The sequence below is a fragment of the Callorhinchus milii genome, unplaced genomic scaffold, assembly GCF_018977255.1.
Source record: "Callorhinchus milii isolate IMCB2004 unplaced genomic scaffold, IMCB_Cmil_1.0 Scaffold25, whole genome shotgun sequence".
Lineage (NCBI taxonomy): Eukaryota > Metazoa > Chordata > Chondrichthyes > Chimaeriformes > Callorhinchidae > Callorhinchus > Callorhinchus milii.
The window spans coordinates 459,213-476,972 of NW_024704766.1; the positions used below are offsets into that span (position 1 = coordinate 459,213).

Genomic DNA, 17,760 nt, shown 5'->3' on the forward strand with positions numbered 1-17,760 from the left:
ATGGTTTTCATGTTGGAATGCAATACAACGCTTTGGTAAACCTGAATATTACATACGTGCAGTGCAACTGCAATCGCACTTTCATAGCATGACATCTTTAAGAGTAGAAGGACCACACTGCTGACATGAAATGTCTAACAGTGAAAAAAACACATCAGTGAACACAGTCCAACAGAGAGACGCAAGTTGTACGGAAAGAGCACGTGTGTAGCACATGCATTCAACATGGGAAGCGACACATGTGAACAAAAGCACATGCAATCCTGATCTAGGTTGTCACTGTGAATTCCCAGCATGGTCACACAGGGTCAAGTGATCTGTTGACGGTGCGTCTGAAAGCCCCTGAACTGACATTTCCTTGGACCTGGAGCAGTCAGTCAATGAGAGAATGACACCTCAGGTGAGTAGGGTTGACATTGCCTTTTTATGTAATGCAGGTGAGATTCCTTGTAAATGGAACAACGCTACACTGCAGAATTGTGCAAGTCCAGCTCATCACTGTACAGTACAAAAAAAACAAGGAAAAAAAAATCAACTCCAGTTTTGATACAAGATTGGCAGCAGCAAGAGGAGTCAGTCTGATATGTACAGAAGTCACAAACATAATCCAGTATTTACACATAGTTACAAGAATGTTTCCTAGTCACATTTTACATCAAGACACAAAATAAAAGTCACAGGAAATAGGCAGATTGATTCTCATGGTGTGGCAGCACAGTACGTTATAACCTCCCAATCCGCAGGACTCAAGAGATGTCTCAGGAACCTAAGAATGTGCCAGATTTGGTCTCAAGTCTTTATTCTTTTGCTGCCAATGTTTTTTTCTCCAGTTCTGTCAGTAATTTGTACACAAGTTAGGCACAGTCTTATGATTCCCGGCATCTCCCTCTTGGCCACTGGGTGAGACACACAATGTGGCTCCCACAAGTTTACAGAATGTCAAATTAGCTCTATCCAGAGCTCCTGTGACATCGACCCCTTCAGTCAGACATTAAGACTAACGATGCACTTTAATCACAAGGAACAGGTCTCAGCCCATCTCAAACTCTGTCATGTGGAGCAATGTTTAGGGGGATTGAAACAAAGAACGTTAAAAGGAACGAAAAAGGATTTGCTGGGTGCAGGTGGTGTGTGCAGCTAGGAACATTAATTACTAATCAGCAAATCACAATTCCCAAAGTTTACTCCATCTGTAAGAGAATCCTCTTTCTACGTCTTCCTCGCAGCAGGAGGCCATTCCCAGCTTACCATCACAGGGGTCCACAACAGTTTAGTCAACTTAGACCTTCAGGCCTTCCTTGGTATTTTATGACATGTCCAGTTTACATCTAACAATGACCACTGTGGGCAAGTGGGCAAAACCTCACCATCTCTCCATTGAGGTACAAGTGTTGACAGGTAAGTCCCAATTCTACCAGAGCACCAGAATATGTCTGCCACTGAACCCTGACTGTACATCCTGCAGGAGACGCAGCCTCAATCATTAACTTAACCCTTAATAATCATCAATATTTAAGGATGTGGGAAAGAAGTGGGGTTTATAATAAGGGAGGGTTACACAGGGAGCTGTGGCACAGACACCCTAGGCTGAATGAACAGCCTCTTTCTGTACTGAAAATTTCTGTATCAACAAGACAAGGAATAGGAGTTTCATCATCGGGTTTCTTATTTTTTTTTAAAAAGCACTGTTTGTAAATTCATTCCCTTTTTTTCCTCATATCATCTGGATTTGCTGGTTATTTTAGGGAACTGGCATTACAGTGGAACTCACTTTAGTGTCTGTGTTATCCCAGGCCGTACTGGATCAGTGAGCCCCATACATGTGTGGATTCATCTCTCTGAGCTCAGCAACCACTCCAAGCGAGTCTCAGCAATCGCTGTGTTCAAATAAAAACAGCTACAAAAAAGGCAAATCTAAACACAGGAACATTTTCTGTGTTGAAGGCACACGTATAGAAAGTCCTTCGAGGCCCCTCTCCCAAAACACGGACACTAATCCACGTGCAAACCTCTATTGCCAAATCCTCGCCCAATGTGCCTTGTAACCTCTGTGTGGTAGTATTTGTCTACACGGGAGTAAAAGGCTAAGCTGCTTGACTGTGACCTCATGTCTTGTGCTGGTTGATGCAATGGTAATAACAGATGCTTAACAGTCACAGGGGATGCTTTAGTACGAGCTTATCATAAACCTGCTTTGCTTGTCATTGTGTCCAGGATAGGATAAATCAATGGTGGATCATTTAGTAATGTCAGCGCTAGCTTTCCGTGGGGAAGGACATATTTGCTGAGGGCCCCAGTCTCCATTACTCAGGAGATTTCACTCACACTCAGCACCTTTACTATTGATGTGGAAATCCCTGGGAAAGGTCACTGTTGTTGTATTCACTCAGTGTTTCATTTTGTAAATTATGAGACTAACATGAGATACAATATGGTATGTGATTCACAAATTACCCAAGACAAAGCAAAGCGTCACCAACAAAAAAAAACATCAGGAGAATTCAGAACCCTTTGAGATCTTTGCAATGTAAACCGAAATCTCCCAGCAAACTGCAGACAGACATTTTTGACCATTCGTTCTGACTCACTTTTAAGCAATGTTGCTCAGTAAAGGACAGTCCTTAAAATTGGACAAGAGAAGTGACAGTGGCTCAGTGTCAGGGAGTAAAGTCGCCAGAGACAGCTGGAAGTGTGAACACACTCCAGTGATCCAGCAGTTCCAGTACAAGGACAAAGCCTGAATGCCGAGTGCTCCTATACACTACTACTAACCTCCTAGCAACTGTGCTGTGAACATACCAGTGGGGCAAAGCTGTCGATCCCAGCAATTGAGGGTCATCTTCAGCCTGACTTCCCCCACACGCTGCTCCGGGAAGGATCCCAGTGGAGGGGAGGGTTTCCATGTGGCAGGTTGGAAGCGATTTATAAACGCCTGATTATGGATCGAAATCGTTTGTGACATTTTTGAAACGTGCAGTGCCCGACTCCCAGATCTGGTTAGCTTCAAGCCCAAATAGTAAGTTAGTTAAACACGTACAAGCGAGGTGGACAAATATATTTATGCAATAGTTAAAATCACCCCAAATTCACTGACTACCAATAATGCCTGGTAGAACGAATGGCATCAGGCAGGTAGGTTAGGTTAGGTTAACTGGCCCGCAGATGGAAACTAGATGTTGCTCGGTTAGGGTAGCCAAGGTGGCATTTCCTATTGCCATTGACCACCCAATGCGCTTTGCCTGCAATGGCTGACACCCGGTGTCTGAAGCCAGGAATGGGAGGATTGCTCGTGGATCCAACTTAACCTTTCAATCTGGTAGCAGGGCCCCCCACCCTCTCACCCCCCACTCCCCCAGAACTGAGTTTCTTTTTAACTGACAAACAGGAGGCCCCCCCCCATTTGTCAAAGCCACACAGCTACCTCTCCAGGACTGACAATGACAGATGGCGGAGCCAATGGCTCCACTAAAAGCCAAATGATTTTGCTGTTCGCTAGTTTAAAAAAAACACAGAACATAATTCTCTGTAGTGTTGAACCCGGGGGGGGGGGGCAGTCTTTCACACAAAACAGCGCCTCATGGAACATGTACTGATGTCCAAACAGATCCTTAAGTTACTGAGGCCCAAACACACGACGGAAAGGTCAGACATTCGGGATATTTAGGGTTTAAAAACAGCTTCCTGGGATGATTTTTTTTTCTCTCTTTTTTTAAAAAATAAAACAGTGCGCTGCCCAGCAGACACTGTAGGGACTAAAATCTCTGCTCATTCCACGTGCACCTCGGCCTCCGATCTCTGCAACGTCAGGTCTGTGGGCAGGTAGCTTCCCTGGCCTAGAGCGGTGCCGAATGTCCTGGCCGGGTGACCGGGGCCTGGGGCCGCAAACTGGATGCTCCCCCCCACCCCGGCCCTCTGCTGCTGCGACACCGCGTGATAGTCATCCAGGTTGTCGTACTGGGACGCAACGGTCAACGTGCTGTGCCGGGGTCCGCCCAGGTGGAGCGGGCAGGGGTACGAGACGGTCTGTTCCCTGGGCAGAGGGTCAGGGTGCTGCTGATATCTGGTGCTGGGGACCGAGATTCTGCTCAGCTCCTCTTCCTCGCTGTAACACGCTCGGGTGGGCTTGTCGGCTGGGCTCGGCCGTACTCTCGGCCGCTCCAGCTCCGGTCTCTCCTCCGGGGACCGGGTGGCCTGGTCGTCGTAATTCCCTCGCGGGGCCTCATGGGCCGAGGAGAGCAGGTATTTTCCAGTTGAAGACAGATATGCTTGGGAGTCCGGGTGCTCCTGCCTGTGTTTCGGGCCGTAGGCCGGGGGAAGCACGGGGTGCGCGCTGTACGTCTGCGAGTCCAGCAACTGCCTCTGGCTGGACTCCTGCTGCAGCCCAGCCGCGTAGTGCAACTGGTCGTAGGGCTGCTCGTGCCCCTTCCTGGCCCTACTGTTGCTCTGCTTCTGAGGAAGTGCCGGCTTTTCTAGCTGACCGTTGCCGAAAACCCCGTGATGCTGAAGATGATGGTGGTGGTGGTGAGCGCAGGAGCCAAGGTACGCAGGCGCCGGGCTGTCGGGCTCGCCCTCCTGGCGCTGGAAGGCATACAGCTGATCGGGATCCGGGGTTTTTCCAGGCCCTGGGTGCCATCTTTCCTGCCCCTCGCTCGACATCAGCAGGCCGCTCTTCCCGGGGTCGGACTTGCTTCGGAGGTGGACGACCTCTAGGCCGCCAAGCTCCTCCTGCAGGACTGGGGTCACGTTGTCGTACTGGGACATCACGGCGCCCTTGGATTTCTGCCGGGCTCGCGTTTCCCGCCGGATGGACTGGAAGCGGGACTTCTCCGAGTCCTCGGCGTCCCACATGATGTGGGCCAGCTTGACGTCCGGGGAAGGGGGTACGTCGCGGCTCACAAAGCTGTGCTCCCTGCTCACTGCGTTGGTGTGGTGGGCGCTGCCCCTGGGGTAGGGCGGGGGCACACTGGGGTAGGGTGCACTCTTTCCGTGAAACCTGCCGACGTACTGCGGGACATCCCGGCTGGTGAACGAGTGGAACGGCCTCAGCCTCGCGGAACCATAGGGATCGGCGAGGTCGTAAAAGGTGCCATCGGTGGCGTGGAGGCTGTACCCCGAGGACGAGGGGGAATACGGGCTGTACCTATACTGGACCCGGCCGTTCTCGAAGTAAGGCTGCAGCTGAGTGACGTGGTAATCCGACTGAGGGGGAGGCGGGGGCTGGTAGGCCTTGTACTGGTAGATGGGCCGCTGGTAATAGTAAATCTCATCCTCTGGAGGCACCTCTGTTCTCGAGATGGGAACCGACCGAATGGAAGATGGCGGGACGTGCAGGGAGTGGACCCGCCTCAATGTCGGGTAAGGTGCCTCCTCGAACTGGGCGTGTGGGTAGCCGTGTGCCCGCAGGCCTGTGGTCCCCGCCAGAGCGTAGTCCACCCTGGAGTGGGAGCGGGGCTTGGGCATGTGAAGGTTGATGGCTTTGAGCTGGCTGCTGTTGAACGTGTTGAATCTGGACGACGCGGAGGCCAGGTTCTCCGGGCGGGAGTTGTAGGCGGGATGTTGGGGAATGCTCTCGGCTCTGCATTGGTAAGACAGGTGCTGGGGAACGCTGTCAGCCCGACACTGATACACGAGAGGCTGGGAGAAATGAGGGTGCTTCTGCTGGTAGTAGGTGTCGGGATCTGGCAAGCTCTCCCCCTTGGAATGATAGGGATGTGACTGGTAAAGGAAAGGTGGCTTGGCAGGTGGCGCTGGAGGTAAAGCATCCTCAATAGAAGATGGTATCGTTGTTGAAGCTAGGAAGGAATGGAAGTTGGAGGCTGTGATGGTATCCACCAAGGAATGACTGGCGGCTATCTTGCTTTCCATCGATCTCAGGGGTGGGGTGGGTGGAGTTTTGCTGTAAGAGCTGTGATCAGGAGGAACAGATTCAGCTCTCGGGTGCGTGACTGGCCCCTTTGCGCTGTCTCTGGCTTTCTCCTGGTACCCACTGTGCACAGCCATGGCGGTGGCCGGACGGCTCGTGTAGGTGATATCACTGGTGAACGCAGGAGCCAACGGCTCAGACACGCGAGTCTCCGGCTGCTTCACAGGGGATGTGCAACCTCGAACCTGAAACAGAAATCAGACAGGTATACTGTTATATATAAAATATAGTAATAATAATCATTGTATTGGATACAGCGCCTTATCAGGTCATTGAGACATTTCACAGCGCTTCACAGAATCCACCGGAAAGTGTATTTTGCGGGCGAAACGCGGCAGCCAAATGCGCACAGCAGCGTCCCACCAACATCGTGGATTTAGTGACTACGTTATTATTATTATTTATTTAATTCAAGGGATTATTACCCAACCCCCCCTCCTCCATAAAAGCGATCCACCAATCAACTAACAACCAGGCTTCTATTACTGCTGGGTAAAAGAGTTGGTTCGTGTGGAGATACATTCAGGTGCAGAATGACCGAGGGCCTGTGCTCTAACAGTCTATGATTCCACAAGCACTTGGTGATGATCTCATTTCCTCTTACCTGGCCAGAAGGTGTAGGGCCCACTTTGGTGCTGGGAGGGGCTTGTCCGGTGGCGGGCTGGGGGTCGACAGTTGGTGGTGCTGAGGTGTGGTGGCTGCTTACTGCAGGGAGATGAGGGGGTGGTGCGGACTTGTGGTGGTTGGTGACTGCAGGGGGAGGAGGAGGAAGTACAGGCTTGTGGTGGCTGCTTACTACGGGGGGAGTAGGGGGAGGAGCAGACTTGTGGTGGGAGGTGACAGGGGGGGGAGGAGGGAGAGCCTCAGACTGGGGTTCCGGGCTCTCATCCATGGGGGTAGGTGGAGGGTGGGAGCGGTCCATGGGGGTAGGTGGAGGGTGGGAGCGGTCCATGGGGGTAGGTGGAGGGTGGGAGCGGTCCATGGGGGTAGGTGGAGGGTGGGAGCGGTCCATGGGGGTAGGTGGAGGGTGGGAGCGGTCCATGGGGGTAGGTGGAGGGTGGGAGCGGTCCATGGGGGTAGGTGGAGGGTGGGAGCGGTCCATGGGGTAGGTGGAGGGTGGGAGCGGTCCATGGGGTAGGTGGAGGGTGGGAGCGGTCCATGGGGCTAGGTGGAGGGTGGGAGCGGTCCATGGGGGTAGGTGGAGGGTGGGAGCGGTCCATGGGGGTAGGTGGAGGGTGGGAGCGCTCCATGAAGGTAGGTGGAGGGTGGGAGCGGTCCATTGGAGTAGGTGGAGGGTGGGAGCGGTCCACAGATATCTGCGGCCCAGGCGGGGGGACGGGGGGCTGGTTCCCCTTCTTCCTGTGAGGCTGTGCGCTGGTCTGCTGCTGCTGGGCGCTCTCGGCCAGAGCCAAGGCCAGCAGGCGGGCAGCGCTCTTGGGAGGCGGAGGTGGTGGGAGGAGAGGGACAGCGCTGACCGCAGGAGCCTCCTGAGGGGACTCGGCCACCGTGCCTGCAAATCAGAGAGAAAAATAAACTTGATTTTTAGTGAATCGGTGCGAGGATCAAGCCCTTATTGTCCCCGACGACTTTACAAACTCCACAATAGAAGCAACGCACGAACAACTTTGCATTTACTGAAACATCTTTGACTCTCTGTCTCTCTCTCTCATCGGAACCTCAAAAGTGAACTCGCACTCAATTCAGGTCTCACCTGTCTGTGACTGTGTGGACGAAACAGCCTTATTTTGATTGGTTGGTTCACGCCACTCTGGTCGTAGATTTTTAACCATCTGTGATTGAGCGGGTGGAGAAGCCTTATTCTGATTGGTTGGTTCATGCCCCTCCGGACTTTGACCTTTACCCCCCGACTGCGATGGAGTGGATGAAACAGTCTTATTCTGATTAGTCAGTTCGTACCACTCTGGGTGTTGACCTCTGGCGTCTGATGATGACCCAACGGCTGCAGAAGACAACTTCCTGTGGATCTCCTGTTGGCAGCTCTCTGGGATCTGCCCCTCGCTGGTCTTCAGCAGCATCGAGATCATGTGCGGAGGGGACTTGCTCACATTGCTGCTCACAGCAGGCTTGGGGGAAGACGGAGAGGTACCCAGTGAAACTGTCGCCATGCTGCCAATCATCTCAGACACTCGCATTGGCACAGATATAGTGATGGGCTCAGAAATAGTCAATGGTGGAGACTTGGGTGACTTGCGTCCGACCTTGGGGGAGAAGGCATGGACCATCTTTTCTGCAAACGAGGTTGGCTTGGCGAGTTTATCCTCAGTGGGGCTCAGATCAGGAGAGAAGAAAGGGCTCATGAGCTTGTCTGGCGAAGGAGAAACTGGCTCTGAACTGCTTCCGCTTCCTGGGGTTTGATGCTCACTCCCCAGTTCCATCTCCCTTTTGCTACCGATTGCTCTGTCCTTGCTGATGAAGGGAAAAAAATCCACATGAGGTGTGCTGAAGTCAGGCCCTTCGGGATCTGCCCGAGGTGGACTACACTGGAAGGACATTGGGTCAAAGTCCAACCCAGCTGCTCCCATGTCTGGTGGGCTCAGCTCCACTTCCTCCATCCTGGGGGACACCAGGGCAGGCACTTGCAGTATAGTGTCCTCTCCTTCGCTCTCGTCGTTGGGCAGGTTGTCATACGAGTTGCAATGATTGAGGCTGGGAAGGATGCCAACATTGAAGGAAACGGACAGAGCATCGCTGCTGGAGCGAGGTCGACGAGGTCTGTAGAGCTTCGATTCTCCTGTAAGACAACATCATACATCATTACTGAGCGCTCGCATACCATTGCCTCCAGTCGGCAAGTGACGTGACAGAAACCCATCAGAGCTTCCACACCGGAGCTTTGCTTGTTTTACTGCAATAAGCACATCGAAGTCCAGATTATAAAGTGTCAATATCACGTGTCGTGTTTGCAAGAGGTTTTGGTTCAAGGTGGCCCTTCGGCTCATTTGATCTCATCCTTCCCGACCACAAGTGTTTACATTACAGCAACAAGAGGTTTCTTAAATCAGTTCACCGACATCCCCTCTGATAACCCTCTTCACATCTTGACCAACAACAACAACAACCACAACGCGGATTTATATAGCGCCCTCCACGCCGGACGGCGTCTCAGAGCGCTTCACAGTAACAAATCCCGGGACCGAGGGGGGGAAGGTGACCAAAGGCACGGTCGAAAAGAAAGGTCTTCAGAAGGGACCTGAAAGTAGGAAGAGCACGGGACGAGGGGGAGGGAGTGAGGACTTGCGTAAAGACCAGAATATGTGGCAGTGCCACAAAGCAGCAGCAGGGGGCGCACTACTCTAAGGGGCAGAATATTTAGCAGCTTAAACCGGAGAGAATCTCCAGCTGTGAGACCATCGTGTCAAAGTGAGATCATCGAAGAGATAGACTGGAATGCGCTCTCTCTCTTTCCTTCTCTCTCTCTCCCCCTCCCTCTCCCCCTCCCTGGAGGGACACATCCTGCTTATCTAATTCCGGAGAGTATGAGGCGTAGATATCTGACATTAAGCAGTCGGGACTGAACAGATGTTTTGCTATGAGTTCAAATAAACATGAGTGTTGTCAAGGCGTTGCTGTAGGTACCTGCACCCACTGTTACCCACCACCCACCCACCGCCCCCAGCCCATCCCCATGACTCACCTTCTACATTGTGCAGTGAGGAAAGGGACTCCTCACTTTTAGCAGAGCGGAGGGTTCCCGAATCCCCCCTCCCTGGTGGTGAGGAAACAAACACGCAATTAGCACAGGAAAGAAAAGCATCATTACATCAAAAGTCTCAAACCGCTTGATGGTATTTAATTATTGTGTATTTGTAGGCAGACCAGCAGCCACTTTTACACAGAGCAAGGCTTCCCTCCTCCCTCAAAAAAGACTGAGGTGAATGACTGATTAATCAGACGCTTGCTTCGCCCACAAAATATACGGTCAATTCACTTTACAGTATATCCTGTGAAGCGCTTTGGGACGTCTTGAAGACGTGATAAGGCGCTGTATAATCAATGTAAATTGTGGTCAATCTCCAGGATTCTTGGTCAGGAGACAGAGATACTCTCCACTTTTCACGTAGCAACACAGCTTCTTTAATATCCTGGTGGACGGAATTGGTTCGTTCAACATCTCATCCGAAGCGCGGAACCCCTGACATTGCAGTGTTCGATTGGTGCTATTAGTGGATAGATGTGTGTTAGGTCAGGGTGTTAAGGGATATGGGGCAGGGGCCGGTAACTGGACTTGAGGTACAGATCAGCCATGATTTTGTAGAATAGCAGAACAGGCTCGAGGAGCTGAATGGCCTCCTCCTGTTTCTATTCTAGACTTAGGTATCAGCCTAAACCGTGAGCTCAAGTCAAACCAAGCCTCTGCGCGCTGAGCCAGTGTCGAATAAATCCAGCCCAGCGCTGTGTATGGGGGTTACTCACCTCCCAGCGCCATGGCTTTCATCTCACTGGGCTCACTGGGGTTCCGCTGTAGTTTGCGCTTGGCTACGGATGAGGATTTGCCCAGGTTGAAGAAGGAACGCCAGGTCCCAACTGGAGATTTCTTTGCTTTGATCATGGTCCTTTTCCTGGGGAATGGAGATACAGAGACTGTGTTAATGTCAGCGTGCTGATAAACACTGCAGAGAAACTCACAGTTTACCAGCTCTCCCCCGAGGTCAGGCTCTCACCAGACATGCTTCCTTCTCGTCTCTTTATAGCAAGTTATTTAATCGACTGACACTCAGTGGGTCTCAAAAAGAACACGCCAACTGCACACACACACACAGTGTGAGTGCAGTATACAACAGAGTTGCCCAGAAGGCGAGGTTGGGTTATACCTGTCGATGGGGAAGTCGATGATGGTGTGGAATCGACCCTGCAGCGCTGCAGGTCCATCGCCCACCTCGATGTACTTGCTGTCTACGGTGACTGGGGAGTTGATCTGGGCCTGGGTTCGTGCCTGAGCCTCCTCCAGGGTCAGCAGCTTGGTGGAGGGTGACGACACGAGCAACGACTTGGGTCTCGACAGAGAACTGTGACCTGGGCCGAAAAGCAGTAAAAAAAGAGAGGCTATAGAAGAGAAAATCTGACGGTTAAAACAACTGAGGTCCCCAAATCCCACTTTAGTCTTGGCCAGCAACACCAATCTGATCTCAGAGAGCGGAAACGCACAAAATACTTAAATTCAGTTGTAATTTGGACGCTGCTTTTCTGCAGTCGCCAAAAATGAAAACACAGGATTCTCCATGTCACATACAGCTCCACCCTCTCACACATCAAACCTGCTTGAAATTGCCCCCACTCTCCCTCTCCGGCCCCTCCACACATTAATTACCCTCTGTGTTAAAAGTAGTCATATCCAAACACGTATCCTCCTTCCAAGTTTGAGACTAAGACCCCTCAATGTGCAACCCTGCACCATTCTGAACAAGGTATTGGAGGGTCTCTCTACAAGCCCTGAGGGTCTGGACTAGTTCGGTGACGTACCTGCTCCTTCCCTGATGACGGAGCTGAGTTTCGAGCTGAACAGCACGTCCACATGGTTCAGAATGAACTCCACCACCACGGACTGAATCCGCACCTCCATGAAAGCCGCAGTGCCGCTGAAGCAGGCCGACTCGATCTGCCTGGACCTGAGAGGACAAGAAAAGCAATTGCGTCGAATCAGACCACGATTAGCCACTGAGATTTCCCCCATCGCTAACGACCACTGAATCATTTCGCTTTCAAAGCTACGTTCATACCGGGATGTACACTGAAAGCCAACAATCACATAACTAACCTGTCCTTTACCTGTTTATGGTGAGAGGTTAGACATTGGCGAAGGATTCAGAACGAGTCTAGTACAAGCAGCTCTACTGAGCAGTGAAATCTACAACAGTGGCAGTAATGACAACACAGAAAGAGCGACCACTCCAACCTCACCTCAGGAGGTTTGGAGCCCAGACAATGGCGAGGTTCTTGGTGTGCATGTTGGTGATGTAGCTGAAGGTCGCCAGCCGCGCCAAATGTCTCATCAGGAACTCCAGGGTCCTGGGCGGAGAATTAGACAATGTTACACACACTGACCAGTGGTACAGCAAGTACAGGCACAGACGGGGCTTAAACAAGGTCAAACAGGCCGCAACGACAAAATTCAAGATGGGCTGAACATTAAGGTTACCAAACTTCACCGGTCCTAAATATGAAGAAATGTACCAAAGGAGAGCATTATCTTGATACTGCAATCTGATTTTAATAATTATAATAATTCTTGCATTTGCATTCTTTTCCCTTATCGTATTGTTCAGACGTCTCAAAGTGCTTCACAGGATATACTTTACGTTGAATTGACTGTATAGTTTGTGGGCAAAATGGAAAGGACAGTGAACGGTCAGTGTGCGCTGGCGTGACTGTCTGTTCAGGAGAGGGGAGCAGGCAGTCAGTGTGTGTTGGGGTGAGTGTACAGGAGAGGAGAGGGCTGTGTGTGTTGGTGTGAGTGTCTGTACAGGAGAGGACAGTGAGCTGCTGATATACCTGTAGTGAGGAGGCGGCAGCTGCTGGATGACATCGTGGATTTTAATCAAGCGGTCCTCATCTGAAGCCACAGACACAGCATCCTGTGAAAGACAAACATTTGGCATCAGGCATTGTGTATTTAAAGACTGCAGTCACTAACACGGGATTCCACATGATGAAGTTCAGTTCAGAAATACGACAAACATAAGAGCGTAAGAATTTGCCGGCGAAAGAAGACCAAGGTCCATTTAGTTCGCTTTCCACCATCCGGGCCGTCGCTTGACATGTCACGTCCCAAACATACCCCAATACTAACAGCTCTGCCAGGATTTTAGTCCAAGTCACACGAGATACAGCACTTGTGTCTAAACCAGCTTTCCTACAGAGCTACAGCAATGAGAACAAATCAGAGAGCAGAGTAGAGGAAGCCAGACAGTTTAATCCATAAAATCTGATAATCCCGTTGATTCGGGGAATAAACTCAGGCACACACTGGCAGCAGAGAAACACAGGAGGCTGCTGTTTTACTATCTGCACTGGCACTCTTACAAACACAACACGATATAAAAGATTTTTTATATATAATAATAATTTCCAGAAATTATCAAGGGAAGGAACCTTGGCTGAGTTTTTCCCTTTCCTTAGCACTGGGGACATTGAGATGATTTCTATTCACCCAAGCGCTTCTCTGACAAACTCACAGCTCCAGCCTTGTGATCTGTATATGGTAACAACAACTTGCAGTTATACAGCGCCTCTCACGAAGGGTTGTGTTTCAGAGACTCTTACAGTTGCATATGGTATGTCTACACACTGGGCCATTAAGGCTCGTCTATGTGCCAGGATAATGGGAAATGCTGTGGTGGCCGTTGCTGGTCGCGCCTGAGAAGCTGCCTGTCTGTGTGACTCGCGGATGGACGTGACTTACTGAGAACTTCTCGTACAGCTGGTAGGTGAGCAGCGGATTGGGCAGCTCTCTGAAGTAGAGCTTGCACAGGGAGCCCACACAGTGGATGTCCTGCAGGTACAGATCCTTCGTCAGGTCAGGAATCTGCTCCGAGTCAAACTCATGCCTACAAGTAAAAACAAAACAAGTTTTTAGTAACAAGAGGAGAAAAACACTTATGGCCACAGCATACGTTATACACAATCTTTTACCTCAATGCCCTTTAGATCCCTTCCTAGTTGCCAGAGATTGTCTTGTATGTGGGCATTGAGTGAGGATGTCATAATAATAATAATCCTTGCGCTTGATATAGCGCTTTTCACATCTCTCACGTCTCTCAAAGACATCATAATGCTTGACGTTGCCGTCCCACCCACAAACTCCGCCCCGAGCCCCACACCTTCCACAACAACAATCTGCCAACGTGCTCTGTCAAAGCTCACATACGAATGGCTAACAGGCAACATAGCCTGCAGCTCTCTCTCTCTCTCTCTCAACGCCCAGGGAATCACTCCCTTAGCACTTATAAAAGAGTCAGTCAAGAGAGGGAATAACATTGACAAGAGAGAGAAAAAAGAATGTTTCAGTCATATGGCAATCACTGTTTACACCCAAATACCACAAAAAGCACTGCTACCCAATTGCATTAAAAATCATTTGGCTGGGATAACTAGCACAAAGGCAGCTTATAAATTACATGTTGTCGAGAAGGCAGCCCAACAGAAAACACCACTGCAATAAAAAGATAGCAACTGCACTACAACAATGGACTTTGCTGCGATAAATAGCTCTAACAACAGTTCTTTTGAGTTTAATTGAAGCTTTCCCCCAGCTTTACCGACAGATGGAGATGGTGGAATGTTCTCAGGTTGGGCTGTGTGTCGCCTTGGCTCAACCCAGCCCTGTGCTTAATAATTCCCAGAAATAGGTAAGCTCCAGAGAGAGCGCATTCCATTCCAACAATCTATATCTGGGATTTCCATGTGGGGGTGGGATGTGTGGAAATCACAGCTTGCTTTGGAGGTGCTTAAGCAACGGTGATGGGTTTCCGCATGTGTCAAGACACTCGGCTGACCAAAGAAAAAACGTTTTACCAGGGATTTACAGCTGGACAATACACAACAGAATCCAATCACAGCCTGTTCTTTCATATTCCTCAGTGAATAGCACTAGATCCAAACAGCTTTGGCATAGGCATAAGATCATCGACTAACAAAAGAGTCCAGTCATACTCTGGGTCAAAATCATTTGCGGCTTTTCTATGTTCTAATAAATTGTACAAAAATACTTCTGCAAACCTCCTTCATATCTCCCGCTGACGAAGCACAGTTTATGGCTCCTCACTGATTCAGCAACCAGTGGAGTATTTTTCACTACTGACCAGTTTGAGAGGAAGGTTTTATGTGAGTCTGGTTTTCAGGCGCTGTTACAGCAAACCCGTTTCTGATCGGCTTACCGTAGCTTCTGAATATTGGACGCAATCCCTGAAAGTCTGTAGATCCCGTCCACCACTCCGTGTCTCTCAATAAACTCCGTGCAGCTTTTGAGTACCTGGGGGACTGAAAGAGAAAAATAATTAGAATTACCAGAGTAATTTTCTGCAGAGTTGCTAGGCACAGACAGCAGTTTAGTTTGGATACCCTTAAGCATGGGGAAGCAAACACCCACCTGGACAAAGCAAAATGGACATCAGCCTCACCAGAGGCCCAAAATTCTTCACAGCCATAGTTTTAATATCTAAGATTACACGGGGCGCAAGGGGGGGGGAAATAGAGATGTTTCTGTTCTGTAAATCAAAACATTCATGGCTGATCCTTTCTCTCACAAAAGCCAGAAGCAGTCACACTACACTGCCAACTGTCACAAAGCAAGATCAAAAGTGAGATGCTCACAAAACAGCACCTCATCGCAATAACAGAGGTGTTAACAGGTCCTTGACAATGCTGATAAGACGTGTCTAGCTCCAGTGAGTGAGTGTCTGTCTGCTCTGCAGGTGCCTCAACATAAACAGGGCAGGTTATGACAGACAGAAACCACAGGAATGTTCACGCACGTTAGCAGAGGAGTATGAACCAGCGTGCTGAATCAAGTCACAAACAAAACAAGCCCAGTAGTGACCAGTGAAAGACTGCACTGGTAACTCAGCAACGGCAGAATATTGCTGAGAACTGTTCAGCCGTTACAAACAGTAGTTTTCATCCAATTCTCTTCTTGTGGGGTTAAAGTACTGTACAGCTCAGTTTATAATTTATAATAATCCGTGCATGTGATATAGCACCTTATCACGTCTTCAAGACATTTCAAAGCGTTTCACAGAATGTCCTTGAAAGTGAATTGACTGAACATTTTGTGGGCGAAATGCGATAGCCAATTGCGTACAGCAGTGTCCCACAAACAGTTGTGGATTGAGTGACCAGATTATTTTTTTTTAAAAAGGATTATTATCACAGAAAAGTGATCCGCCAATCGACTAACGACCAGGTTCCTATTTACTATTACTGTTACAATGTGGAATGCTTTACAGCCAATGTCTATGAAAACTGCATCCAAAAAAGCTGAAAGATTTAAAAGGGAATTGGAAAATGGTTTCAACAAAATAATATGAAATGGTTCTGGGAAGAGCAGGTGATGGGATTAGAGCTGACAGCTCCAGTGGTTGGAGTGAACACCAGCAGAGATTTAATAGCATCCGTCTGTGCCTTACACGCACGCTGACAGTCTGTGCCCAGGATGGGTTTCAAGCTTCTCTGCCTCCTCCACCACTTCCTCAATGGAACAGGGACTTTTCAGTCATCACCGTTGTCACCAGAAAAGTCCCGTCAATGGACACAATGGACAATGCATTACAAAATTACATTTACACCTTACGCCTTTCATGTCGGGAGGACGTCCCAAGGCGATGGACAGTCAGGGATTTGGATCCGAGCTGGGAGATTGGGATCAGGGAAGGTAGGAAGGTGGATGAAGGTGCTGTCAAAGAGGAGGGTATTGAGATTGCCTTGAAGAATGCGAAGGAGGGAGCGAGGCAGTTGTAAAGGCGCTTTACAAATGTAACTTTGTTGTTGTTAATGCAGAAGACCTTGGTGCCCATGTTTGGTGAATGCAACAGGTCGTGGGGGAAGCTGGAGTTCAATCATTTCCCTACTCCAGAGAAATCGTTGACCTAATGGTTACAGTCATCCTGTCAAACCATTCTGTCTTCAAATGCAAGATTGGGCCATTTTAACTTCAGTCTTAATTAAGAAGACATTTCAGAATTTTCTGGAATTTTGTCTGATCTTAAATTTGAAGACAAAATGGGCTTGCGGGCTAAGGTTAAGTGGAATTTGGTACCAGTGTGTCTGCAGGCGATGGAGCATATATGGCCTTAGCAGAGTCCTTGTACCTGGAGCCCTGCAGCCATCAAAAAGAACTGCAAAAGGCAAAATACTGCAGATGCTGGAAACCTGAAATAAAAACAGAAGTGGCCGGGATCACTCAGCAGGTCAGGCGGCATCTATGGAGAGAGGGGGGTGGATTAACATTTCAGGTTGATGACGAAAGGTTAACTCACTTTCCTTTCTCCATAGAGGCTGCCTGACCTGCTGAGTGTTCCCTAACTCACTTTCCACTCTCCATAGAGGCTGCCTGACCTGCTGAGTGTTCCCTAACTTACTTTCCACTCTCCATAGATGCTGCCTGACCTGCTGAGTGTTCCCAGCCACTTCTGTTTTCATTTTTAAAAAAACAGCAAGCTTCAGTATTGCACATTCAGTGCACCTGGCAGAACATCAACTTAAACAAGGCAAGAGACAGCCAGTCACAATCACTTCAAATAATGCCTGTGAATTTGGAGGTCACTTTAACTTCCCTACCAGGGAAGACATTCCAAGGATTCAGCAAATGCAACCATTTGAAACCCTTTTTGCCATTTGCCTTTCTAATCAGTCAGTGGAATTTGCCAAAGGGTCTGTGAGGTATCTTTCCACTCACTGCACTCCTTTTGTAACTACTCTGCCTTACCTCCCCCTGAGAGTGGGACCCCCTCTAAGGACAGAAGACAATGACTGTGTATCTCCACCGATATCCAACTTAATCAATGACTCCAATGCCATGAGTGCTAATCAGCCCATTAGTTCGTGCTTGGCTGTTTCTTTGAGTTCTGCACATTCAAGCCTGAGGCATTAGCTCCCACTATAGCTGCTGTTCATTTCTGTTTTACATGTTTCCATGAAAAAAGGAACCTGCTCAACGGCCCGTGCCTCAGAACAGAACCTTTCCCTTTCAAATTAGCTCTACAGAAAAATGCCATTTAGCCCATTTACAACAAGGCTATCGGAAAACAAATCCTATTAAGTCGTGGATGAGCTTAGTTAGTTTACAATGAAACTAAATCTGAATTAAATGTACCCCTGATCAC

At 49.4% G+C, this 17,760-nt stretch overlaps 1 protein-coding gene across 1 annotated transcript in view; it reads right to left on the reverse strand.

Annotated features, from left to right (window-relative positions):
• Positions 1-405: 405 nt before the first annotated feature.
• The window catches only part of LOC103180339 (rho GTPase-activating protein 32), an 81,812-nt gene continuing 64,457 nt past the window's right edge, over positions 406-17,760 (reverse strand). Inside the window, exons 13-24 of the mRNA XM_042343819.1 lie at positions 14,818-14,920; positions 13,344-13,488; positions 12,434-12,516; positions 11,843-11,950; positions 11,405-11,550; positions 10,756-10,957; positions 10,358-10,503; positions 9,579-9,650; positions 7,635-8,675; positions 7,137-7,433; positions 6,528-7,087; positions 406-6,108 (exon numbers count right to left, since the gene is read on the reverse strand). Coding sequence (XP_042199753.1) covers positions 3,766-6,108; positions 6,528-7,087; positions 7,137-7,433; positions 7,635-8,675; positions 9,579-9,650; positions 10,358-10,503; positions 10,756-10,957; positions 11,405-11,550; positions 11,843-11,950; positions 12,434-12,516; positions 13,344-13,488; positions 14,818-14,920 — 5,246 coding nt within the window. The 3' untranslated portion in view covers positions 406-3,765. The remainder of the gene's footprint in view (positions 6,109-6,527; positions 7,088-7,136; positions 7,434-7,634; positions 8,676-9,578; positions 9,651-10,357; positions 10,504-10,755; positions 10,958-11,404; positions 11,551-11,842; positions 11,951-12,433; positions 12,517-13,343; positions 13,489-14,817; positions 14,921-17,760) is intronic.